The sequence below is a fragment of the Opisthorchis viverrini genome (genome assembly GCF_000715545.1).
Source record: "Opisthorchis viverrini unplaced genomic scaffold opera_v5_41, whole genome shotgun sequence".
In the NCBI taxonomy this organism is placed as follows: Eukaryota; Metazoa; Platyhelminthes; class Trematoda; order Opisthorchiida; family Opisthorchiidae; genus Opisthorchis; species Opisthorchis viverrini.
Window position 1 is genome coordinate 446,238 of NW_008751697.1, and position 12,609 is coordinate 458,846.

General features: G+C 39.7%; 1 protein-coding gene across 1 annotated transcript in view; it reads left to right on the forward strand.

Moving 5' to 3' along the window:
• The window catches only part of T265_03018 (hypothetical protein), a gene marked incomplete at both ends in the record, with an annotated part of 55,810 nt that overhangs the window by 12,671 nt on the left and 30,530 nt on the right, over positions 1–12,609 (forward strand). Inside the window, 3 exons of the mRNA XM_009167407.1 lie at positions 2,856–2,964; positions 5,855–5,966; positions 11,855–12,051. Coding sequence (XP_009165671.1) covers positions 2,856–2,964; positions 5,855–5,966; positions 11,855–12,051 — 418 coding nt within the window. The remainder of the gene's footprint in view (positions 1–2,855; positions 2,965–5,854; positions 5,967–11,854; positions 12,052–12,609) is intronic.

Sequence of the window (12,609 nt, forward strand, 5' to 3'; positions counted from 1 at the left end):
GTGAGATTATTTTTGGACAAAAGAGCCAAGAAAGTGGGTGGTGTTTGCCTTATTTGTTCTGAACTTTTCGTTTATTATTATGCTGTGCCCAAAACTAGTTCTTCAATCCAGCTCAAATAAATATTTTGCTACTTTTATTAACATCTGTGACAGCAGTTTGGTAGGTGTCGTCAGGCCTTAAAAGACTAGCACAACATAAGTTGTCGGTGGCTGGGGGTAGAATTCATGTCCGCATCGCTTTCGTTTGAACGCCGTCCTTCTATCCTGGTACAATAATTCCCGTCAGTCTAACCCAAAGGCTCAAAGCACTGCGTGTCGCGGTTTGCACTCTGGAAATCTGACATGAAACACAAACTTGCTACTGCTAATCCACCAGCTCCGTGATATATTAAAAAATTAATTTATGGTTACAAAAACAAACAATATTTTTCAGCCAGATGGTAAACACTCCCATAATAAACAAGTAGTTTGCCTCTTGTATGAGGGATGCAGCAAGTCGAAACTCAAATGAATAGATAATATTTCAGAGATCAAGTCTTATTAGACAATCTTTTTAAATACTAGAATTATGTCCGACTACTAATTTATAAATCAGTCAAAAAGCTTGATCATCAGATGGGACATTCTTTCGGAAGCCTGATAATAACTCCCTGGAAAGCTTAACTGATTTTAGGCCATCCATAAGGTTTTCAGTTTGCCTTAAATTCTGCCTTGGTTTCACAAAGCCTACAACCCACTATAGCAACACAGGGTAAGCTTCTTTCGAGAACTGCAGGCAAAGCATGCACGCTAAACAATCTCCTCATTGATTTCATTCCGAGTATTCACATAAACATCGATGGTGCACACAACCACTAACAAGCAGAACAATCAAGCCAGAGTTAGGAAACATATCCTTCTTCTTGATCGAACTCCCAGCTGACTTTGGCTAAGGTTCAACTGTGTCAATTCTCATTCAGAAGAAGCCTAGGGTTATTTGAGGTCAGAGATACACAGATCTTTATGACGTCATTCTTGAAAAAAACCAATGCTGCCTAGCTGCTTTCAAACACTTTGCATGGGTAGGAAAATTCTTCATATTCCTTCGTATGACTTGGACGCTTCTGTAAGTATTTTGTTACCTCATACAAAAAGTGGGAATGAATGCATATTTTCGAGCTGTTCGATGCAGCCCTAGATGTGCTCTCATTCAAAATTGGTCTGATTGGAGCGATGATACAAACTACTTTGATATGATAGGAGAACTTGCTTTGCTGTAGTTCAGCTGCATGTTATTTGGTAGGAGGGTAGTTATGTTTTTGATTGAGTCCAGTCCTCCAATTTCCTACCTCATAAACCAAGATCCAGAAGTAGGCCACTGTTTGCTAGTATCAGTTCAACCACAAATTGCCACTGACCATTCTGACTTCTTATTTTTCTGTCGTTTAGTCAAAGGATCCATTACGTCGTAGACAAAAAAGGTTAGAATACTGGGTATGGATTTTCATGTGGGTAAATTTCACGTCAATGCAGCTCATATAACTGGCGCGAAGTCATTTGGCTACCATATCTGTGAACTCTGCATACTTGGTGATCTAGCTTTTCAATCTGTTTGCCTGAGACTCGCCAGCTAATTTTCGCTATAATATTTGTTTAGTACGAAATTTGAGAAGGCAAAACGCATTGGTGTAGCAAGACACTGCCTTACTGTGGACACAGTAGTCACACTTATTAAAGAACGCTGAACATGTCAACAAGTTTGCCCATCGTTTAGGTCTTTTTGTTAGTGTATACTGGCAGTAGGAAGAACCTAAAATTAATCGGAGAGGTCCCTGGTGTTCTAATCCGTAAACTTATTAACTCGTATGACACCGAAGACAATCTAGCATCGTGAAAGTTCTGTTTTAAAGCTATCCGACCCAGTAAAATTTAGCTCTTTTTTTAGGGAAAATCTATAATATTCGAAGAAAATGTGCTCATTGTTCTCGCGGTTTTAGTGCACAGCTATCAAATCCCATTTCTCAACCGGTTTTGCTTTTTTTGAGGCTCATCAGGTAGGCACAAGCTCCAAGTTTCCGTCCAGCCTATGTTTTATTTGAACCCGAATTGAACCGATTTCGATAAAACACTAATTTGCATGACATTCTTCAACCGAATGTGCTACAAAAAGACCACTTCATGTTTTATTTGAGTCTCCCGTAAAAACGGAATTGACTTGTAAATGAGTGAAGTTGTCGAAATTAGTCCAATTTGGGTTCAAGTAGAAAATAAGGTAAATGAAAGCTTAAGGACTGCGCCCACATGCTGAACTCCAAATAGGTCCGACCGGTTGTGGTCTGTCGAAGAGTTTTCAGCAACCTTGTGAGTAGTTTTCTCTATGGAAATATTCTCCTATATCTTCTATATTGTGCCAAATGAAACCCTTAGGTGGCCTTTGTGCAGCACATTTGGTTGATAAATATTATAAACAAAAGTTGTAGTTAAGTTTTCCTTGTAAACCAAACTTATTTGCAAAAGAGTCTATTTGTCGAAACTATTCCTCAAATTTTATTGAACAAAAATAGAATAATTCGTCTTGCCTTTTGTACTTGTCCTAAAGCTCAGTAAACTGAACTGACTTACCTTGAACTTTTGTGAATCCTTATCAAAAGTCACTGCTCAGTCTTCATCAAATGATCCCCGTATAGACTCTGTTTAGAAAAATCGGAATGCAAAGTTAGTTGAGTAATCAAAAATGCATTCTTTCAATGCACCATCTAACTTCATAACATGAAAAATACTCACAGGTTTGCTGAGAACTCCTCAGTAGTTCACCGCCGGTGACCCTTATGCCACACATTTGTTTCAAGGGTTGTCCTTTCTACTTTCCTTTTCAGCCAACCTCCGTTCAGTGCTCAAGGTGTATGCTTCAGTTTGAAGAGCAAAATACTGGCGTGGCTCAATTTCATCATCAATTTATATTGTTTGGGATATTATATACTTCGAGTAAGACATTAACTATAATCTTCACTACAAACTTCTGACGACATACATTGCTATACTTGCACGTAATCTGGTCATTATAATATTCTATCCATACGCAACATCCATAGGTACGTTAATTGATCTACGATGCTAAGCGTTTGAAGCAATACTCAAGAATGTAGTTCGTCACAGCCGATAACAAGGAACAATTTGATGACTATTAGAAAGCTTAAAATTGGTTTTGAATCGTTATACATTTTCGGGTCCAAGTTTTTCTCTCAATCAGATTTTTTCTTCTATGCCTAAATTGATGTTAACAAAAACGGGGAACCTTAGTTATCGAGCACAAGCATACTGCTTTTACTCTGGGTGATGCACGAATCACGTGTACGAGTAAGAGGAACGAATATTCCACTGACTTAAGGTCGCATTTGTAGGACACGAATTCATCATTTCAGGCGAACGCATCACAGATCTAAAAATGTGGTTTAACTGATCCTTCAGCTGTGGTCTCTTTGTTTTTAGTGAACTCCGTTGCTTCATTAATCCAGCTTTGAAGTATTTGTTTTTAGTTTCATCTGTACATTCCGCATTTCAGATTAACTAACACAGAACAGAAATTGGAATATTTATAGCCCATGTTTTATACTCCTAATAATTAGCTGCAGGACTTGGTAAACTTCATGTACGTCACGTTTTTGTAATGTTGTGCGACGTTATCATGAGGCAAGATGGATTGGTCAGAACAAGCGCCACGTAGATGTAAAAAAGGTGCCCTAAGCGACTCGTTTTACATCAGAAGCGGGAATTTCGATGTCATGCGAAAAATCATAAATTGCCATGACACCAGCTTTTAGGTTGATAACAGCTTAAAGTGAAAGACTGAAGTAAACCTCTTCATCATTTTCGCTGCGAAGTGTTAAACTGAATAAACAAGTCAGACAGCATGCTAACTCCATAAGTGAATTAGCTGAGTATTAATGACATGTTTGATTCTCATCAAAAACTTAGCTTGTAAATATACCCTGAATTCGTCACGCTCATTAGAGCTCGATCATCAAACCGAAGCTAGAGGAGGGTAAATACGATAACGTGGTTTTAGGTCAAACACAGCATACCTGTGCTAATGGCCACTTGAAATCGATCTCCACTCCGTCTATGCCTTCAGTGAAGGAGCCAATCTCTTATCCATCCGGTATGTTTTGACCTCACAAGCCCAAACCAAGCCGGCCGAAGTCAAGTTATCCCAGGTGATAGCGATCATGACACAAGTAGACACCACGGCTTCAACATTCACTCAATTTATCTCTTCAGAACTTCCCAGTGAAAACGTTGACCCGCACCCGACATATTCACGGTGTCTGCGATTTTGGGCTGTTGATCACGATAGCCGACCGAATGCTTAATTTGGTTTGAAATCCGTTGGTTGCCGAAAAGTGCTAGCTTACCAAGCCAAATATCCTATCGTCATTTTTTACAATGAATCTGCAAACCAGTTACATATGGGGCCGAAATCATCCCACCTCGTATGCCTGGAAGAAGTGCTTGTTCAAGGTTATCCGCAAGCTGCACTACCCTCACGTTATTCCCGACTGTTTGCTGGAATATCGTTGACAATAATATCTGTGTCATGAGCCAAATCCGTTTATCTACTTGAGAACATATCGAGTTAGGTTATCTACCCTTACTGGGATTTCAACGTGTTTTTTGGCTATCTTATTCAACCATTTCTCTAAAAGCCGTCTATGCCCTCGACCTGCCGTGAAGCGCATAATTTTGAATTACGGTCGTTGAAGCGAACTGAAGCAAACCCATCGTTTACTTCAACCGATCACTCTAAACTGCGTTATTATTGGCCTTGTCATCTTACCGCATGACTTCACTTTTCCAACGACATGATGTAGAGCACCACCCAGCCGAGTGTAAGATCCGTACCATTACTCACGCGTCCCCGAAGTGCCGTTTGAATCAGCTGAACCGAAACGACTACTAACCACCTTAGATAGCCGCGTTCAAGCGAACTAGGACATCTCGGGTGATTAGTAACCACTTCAGCTGCAGCCTCTGATTCAAAATTAGCTGTTAATTTTTTTGTATGTAATATATGAATTATAAATTAACATTCGGATGGTTTAGGCGGCCGTCTTTCACATGATCTGTTGTGGGACCAGAGTTCAAAGCTGATGCGTGAAAGTAAACGATCTTCATTCGGAAAAAGATTTATGGACGAATGTTTACCCATGAAAAGCTTTAAAGTTAAGTTTGTTGAAAATAACAGTCGTTGAGCATGAAAAAATGATGGAAGTAACCTTTGCCATATTTGGATTTATAGTTTGACCATTCAGAGTGACTGTGACCATTCAGACTGACTATTAAAAATTCGGATGTAGTAGCCAATGGACTTCACTATACCTGACAAATATCCTCACTGTCAGCAAAAGCTCCCCGAGGTATTAACCGCTTAACGTGGACGCAGTAATAATAGCTTCCAGGCTTTGGTTCATAAATGTGGCTATGTAATAGAACAGATAAATTTTCGAGGATCTACACTTTGGAAATATCCCCACCCGGGACTCCCTGACCAACATTCATTCACCACTCACCAGCTAGTTAAATTAGAGTGGCCTTCTTTCGAAGTACGGCCGGTTTGTGGATGGTTAACTAACCGCTACGTTAGACTGCAGTTTTTGTTTATAGAAATGAATAGTGTTAGGTTGTTGCGAAGTTTTTTCAATCTGCATTCGGCTGTGACTGTCGGTTGATTTTCCTTTTCCTGGCAAGGCACTAAAGATACATCCCTACTTACTCGACTTATTAGAATTTGAACATTAAAAAAGTGAAACACCTAAGACATTACTATTGACTGTTATAACGAACAAACAAAAACATGCTGCTCAATATCGTTTTTTAGTATTGCGCCGCAACGGATCGATTGAACTTTGTACTAAGCTACACGTCACTCATCGAACTCGTGGCGATTCCGCCGTCATTGCTTGCAGCTTTCCAATCTCATCGACATTACGGTAAGTTCCAAAGCCACATTTCATATTGAGTCTTTTTCAGGAAATTTTCTTCAGAGGAACCAACGTCCAATGTAGTCACTAGTTAATAGGCGGCCGACGCGATAAAGGAGAAACTTCCACATTCCACTGTAAACGTTTTCTTGGTGTGCTATGAGGATGGAGTCCACTTCTTAGTTTGTCCAGAAGGTGGCACCCTGAAGTAATTCTCCTGTCAAGACAGACATCCGGGTAATGGGGTTATGACGCAAGACCTGCTCTTAACTTGTTGCAAAATTTATGCTGCGATACTGGACACTATGTATTTACCGGATTTTTTAAATGTCAAACCTCTGTTGGGCGGCTGATAGATTGTACGTATGGGTGGGCCACGTAAAAAGTAACTGGTCTCGTCGCATTCTATTGACGGAGGAAAAGCAAAATTCTGAAAGTGTTATGGTATTTTGCTTGCCGATAGAAGGGACATCGTGATCCTATGGACGCATCACACAATAATGAATTTGCAACGGTAAGTCGATGGTTTTCAAAGGTGGTCCCAGCGAACGTGTCTTGATGGCATTGTTGAATGTTGTAACTATTAGTGTGGTGATAGTTGGTTCTCAGTAGGAATTTTCAAGCAACGTTATTGTGGCTATCCTCTCCGTTTCCACCGGTGCGGAATAAACTCTTGGTGGATTGGCAAAATAGGTCCCAGTGCAAGAGTATTGAATTCAGGCATCAAGAACATGGATCAGTGCAAGACAAGTAAGGCACGTGGTAAGATGATGAGCTTGAATGACCAGTTAAAGTGCATTTACTGTTTATGTTTGTGACCATGCTCTTCAAAAATAAATAATAGTACTACGAGTCCAGAACATTTTTGTGGGTCACAAAATTTCAGTCATTCTTCTCTCCTACTTGAAAGTCAAGTTTGTAATCAACGCTCCCCTGCAACCAAACCTAATGCTGAAAAAAGACACGTAAATGTGACCTAAATCACTTGTTCCTCTCTTCCATGAAGAGAATTCCATCACAAGGTCATAGAACATACAGTAATTCGATATGTTCACGTCTAAGTTAACTACCGTGCAGCTAGTTCGTGTGTGTGTAAAGATTTGTACGTTCATTCCGATAGGATGTGGTCTCCCGACAACAAACCTAAGATTACATTAGTCAGATGTCTAATTGTTTCTTGATTATTTTTGGCAGACTGTTTCTCAAGTTCATAACCTTGATAAACTCTTCATGCATTTGTATGCGGTCAGCCAGATTGCAACCGCTTTGGCGACTTTATTATTGTAACCTGTTTACTCCCAAAAACATCTCAAGGTAAAAGAATGAACAGTCTGTAGAAAATTTCTATGGTGCTATTATTGGTTAAGCTAGAAACTCAAAATAAAGTCTTGCAAAATAGGCGTAACTGATTAGCGTTATTTGGATTGGGACCATTAGTAAGCAACTAATAACACGGAGCAACTCATGTAGTTTTTTCCTACCTAGGGATCTACTGCAGTGCATGGAATTCCGAGCGTGTACCTCGACTCAAAACGCGTGCGTATATTAAGTTGAAGACGATGGTTTCTCGTACACCCTTCAGTAATTTTTGGGTATTTGGTCAGCCTTATGCAAATGATCTGTTATACTGAATTTAACACAGACCACTTTTAAAGTTAAAGCATTTTACCAAAGTTGAATTTAGGCTGGCAGTTTAATACAGAACCTAAACACCCGGCAATATCCTTGTGGAGTGTGACTTCACTTTACCAGAATGGTTCTGTACAATCAATCAGTCACGCATTCCTTCCTGTTTATCTCTCTGCATTGATCAACTAACCATCATACTTCCTTTTGCTCAGCGACACCTTTTCGGCAATATGTTATATTATCGTGGAATCATGGTTGATTTATGGCTTGAAGTGCGGAAAGTTTCACAATTTATAAATCACAACAGTTATAATGTTGTCAGAATTAATGCACAGAAACAAGGTAAAAACTGTTACTGTTTGAAGGTAAAATTCGGCCAAGACATGAAATCACCAAAAAGAGCTGGAAGCCTAGGTTTTCAAACTAAGTGAGATGAGGGCTGTGGACATAAATTACAAACGACTGTATAGTTACTTATCTTGTAATGAGTTTTAATTCGAACCTACAAAACCTGTGCACGTAAGCCTGGTGCGCACTTGGCCTGCTAGAACATTCTACGAATACTGAAAAGCCGTCCAAACGTTTCAACAGGTGATCAAATTCTTAAATCGGATAAGAAAATCTGAATGATAAGGCATCATCCGTGTATTCTTTCGGATCAAAAAGTAGCAGTGGTTGCAGAAGGAAGAACGGAACCGACTTGAATAAGCCAGGCGAAAAACTACGTAAAAGTGATCTTCGGCACACGGCAGTTTATCTGAAGCATCGAATTTAGAGACGCTTGAATTCGCTCTTTAATGTACCAGACGAGGAGAGAGGCTGGGCATGTGAGACGACCTTCTAGTGGGTGGGATGTTACGGTGTGTGAACTATGCCTTCTTTGCGTCTAACCTCTCTTTATAAATAATCCGTCGTTGGGTAAGTCACTGTGAGTTTAGTTTACACGACCCGTCTATCCGAGCGAAAGTTGAAATGTGCACTTTTTTGTTGAGACTGATGTGCGCGTGATACTAGTGTGGACGCTTTGATTAAATACTCCAAGAATTTATTCAGTGCGGTTCCCACCGTCTAGTATAAGATACATCCAACTCGAATTTCTCATTTTCATTTCGGACGTACACTACTGAAGTTCTTAAGGTTTATGTTGATGTGGATTGCACAAGCTAACTTTGACGGCGAACAAGTACAACGTTGTGAAATTATACTCAATCCCCAACTGCACATGCTATTCAGACATGACTTACTGTGTGAACAATGAAAATGAACTACCCTTGACAGGGGCTATGAGATAAAACAGGGACTTCCGAAACGAATAGCAGATTGCATATTTTCAGTCACTCCCTGATTCTACCATTGAAACCCGATCTTCCACGGAAAAGTCTTGAATTTCGAACTATCGTCAATAGTGAAGCCATAAGTTCTGGGAAGTCATTTTATAACACGAGAAGCCGTTTTTATTTTTAGCAGCAATGAATCTGAAACCATATAATTTAGCAAACTCTACTACTCCTACATTTTGGAGTCATTCGTACCTTTTTTTGGTGATATCAATGCACGAAAATTAAGTAAATAGTAAAGTGTGCCGTGTTAAGACGTACTTTTGAAAGGCTGAAAGAATGTCTCAAGAATCTCTCAAACTGATGTGCACAAAACTTATTTTTGCGTACCCTAAAATGAACACGAGAACTATTCCCCTGCCACGTTGATCAGATAAGTCTTCATAGCGCAGTGCGACACTGGATGCCATGTATAGGATTTTAAAGTTTTTCGTAATACAATATGCCGTTTCATTTTGAACAGAACAATCAGATTTGCATGAGAAGTTAACACACCCATTTCCAGATAAGATTCATTTAACTGACTAGAAAAGGGGGCTTATGTGGGACAATTTTATCTGAGGCGTTTTTATCCCACTATGTATATCAGTTAGAGGTCTGTGTAGACCGGCGAAGGAATTTATCTGTTTCTCTTCAGCACTCATAGTGTGTCATTAAAAGTCTCTAAAATGGTTCCAGAACATTATGTTCTCTCATCAAGGGTGCGTGGCGACTACCCCTAAAAACAAATGGAGATGCGGTAGGGATGGTATTTTTAATGACGAATTTAATGTCTTAACAATGGAGTTGTGGAGATGATATATTCAAACCTACAAAAGTTTGCGTCAAACTCCAGCCTGAGATATTTCGAAGATTTCATGGTTTTCCATACATACTTTAGTTAATTACCGAGAATCATTTTAGCTTTACAGAAACGGAGCCAGCAGCGTTGCGTTATCAGGAAGGCTAGCACGACGGAATGCCAATATAGTTTGAATTTCTTAAGAGTTCTCAGCCGTATTGTTGTATAAGGTTAGAATTTTCCTTCAGCACAATACATGGTTTCATAGCAGTGTGAGTCGATTTTGTGGCTTAATTAGAGAAGTAAGTCGATGCTGAAGAGCCGAAGACAAATTTACACCTGTTTGAAGATAAGCAGCAGTTCACATATTAGGAATCTGAGAAGATTTTAACCCGCGAGCTTCTAGTTGGTAGCAAAATACTATACCGTTTGATCACAAACGTCTTCAAGTTGAAACACGCGCGCCAATATTTATCCATTTTAGCCGGCTAAATGCTTTTGGTTTTTTGCCACTGGCAGACTGAAATGTTTTGCGGATGTTGTTTTTACTCACTCGTAACAAAACATGCAAAACGGACTAACTTTTATGTACGCTTTCTTGCGGCAAGCGATTTTTAGCAGCTAAACAATTTGTTAAGGCTCCATACTAAAGTGTTTGCTGTGATTAGTGTAAGGAGTGCGCCTTGCGAGTGAAACTAATCTATGCTGAAGAACCGGAAGGCACTGTACAGCTGTTTCCTTATTGCGAAATGTCAGTAATGTGCATCTCACAAAACTCCATGGAATCATGAACATGTGGCCTCACTTCTGGTAGCTTGAATATCAAAACCGTTTGGCCACGAGAGACTAATCAGTATTGTCATCAACTTGCACTTAAGTCCTTAACTTCTGGGAACCACCTCACGTGGTCACGTGCCTCAATTGACGTCTTCCCAGATTAAAGTCCCCCTCATGGGATGAATTCACTTCTTCTTCAGGGCTATTGTTTGACTTTTGGTTGTGAGTGAATTTGAAAATTCCAAATGTAGGAAGAGCTCTTATGTCTGGAGACCTTAATGCAGGGTGCTATCTTGGTAATATTTTTGAACCCGTCACTTGTCTGTCTTGCTGGGTTTGCGATCATTCGGTCCATGTTCGGTGGAGGTTGTCCAAAGTAGTTCATCAACTTTTTTAGGACCTAACAGTCAGCAGCAGTCGTATCGCAGCTAATACAGATTTATGTGTAATTGTGACGGAACATATTCACGCTGTTTTTAGGGTCCTCATATCGGTGATTTTGGTTGTTGCATGCATGACTTTCGGCTAAACTGCGCACAGTGCTCAAACGAAGTAAGTTCACTTTACTTTGGGTTGAAGTCACAGACAGGGAAGTCTTTTGAGGTGAATGAAAAATGTTTGAGCATTAGTGAACGACAGATGTGGCTGGCGAATGCTATATTAAAACTGCTGCGAAATTTATCACGTTCTACACTTTACTCAACTGGTTTGAAACGTCTTGGATCCTTAGTAGAAGTTCTGCATTTCACTCAACTGAATAACAATTTTGGCTGTTTTCACACACACGTTCATGCAGAAAGAGCAGAGTGTGGTGCAACAGTGAACGATATTGTTAATAAAATTATTCGAATTGGTAATCCACATGTTCCTGAGCACTTACCGGGTGCTTCCATACAGACTGTTTTTCTTAAAAAAGGATGGGTTTTAAGTTGGAGTTTTGCTCGTAATCTGTTGTCCTGGGAAAACGTCTGCCAACTTAGAAAGGAAATACCTACTATCAGGATTTTACCACTACTTTTTAAAATAGGATCTCCGCCTTACTACTCAACTGAGGAAAGTCACAGTTATCCCGAGGGTCTCACAAGTTTGAGTCTTAGCCTGAAGGAGCTCACTTCACAAGAAACAATTTTAAGAGCATTAGCGCCACTACTCACTATTATTACTACCATTGCTGGGAAAATCTGGCACTATATAGCTACATCCCTTGCTTTGATCCTTCTATGCAAATCAAGATTTTATTATTTGGGATTATGCAGACATTGCGATGGTAAGGTCTTAGGCAAGTATCTTTATTTAGTTTTTTCTGCGTTCGCCATCCTCTGTAGTCCGAAATACGCAAACCAAATATTGCTTCTTCGTACGCTTATGCATAGAAAAGCTACTAATCCACGAATTCTTTCTTGAATTGTTCTACACAGATTTGAACTTTGTCCGAGCCACCTGCCTTTTCAATTACGTCGACGTAATGACCTATTTGGGAGCCATCAAATCTAATCAGAGCATTCAGTCGGCGCGAATATGCTTCGCACTGTTTACAATGTGGATGGTTGGAAGTGGACTAATGCACGGGGTACGTTTTATTATCGTCAATCGTTTACATGTTTTATTCTAAAGGAAAAAAGTAAAAAAAACATTTTGAGAATTTCAGGAGTTTTCATGCTATCATTTACCAAGCCGAATAAATGATCAAACATTTTATCCTCAACTTTTTGTAGAAAATAACAGTTGCGATTCTGCGCATATTGACCCGTTTATTTAGAATTTAAATGTAAGATTATTTATTCTTACCTACTTTGACTATTCTAGAATATTCACGTACCGTTTTGCAAGAACAACAATATCCAGTATGTCTTGGATAAAAAACGGTCTTGGACGTCAGTGAAAGAAGCACACAAACAAGTTACACATTGATTTGATCAGTCGTACCTGATTTCCCGAGACGATTTTGTCTTGGCTAGCTAACCACAAAAGTGGAAGCGACCACTACTACAGTATCCACAGTAAGCGCTACTGAAACCTACCATGCGTCCTCATATACGGACCACTCCTGGAGTTTAAAACCATTTCGAAAGTCTGGGAGAATTATTTTGATGCCTGAAATAGCGTCATCTTTAAAGAGTACGTAACT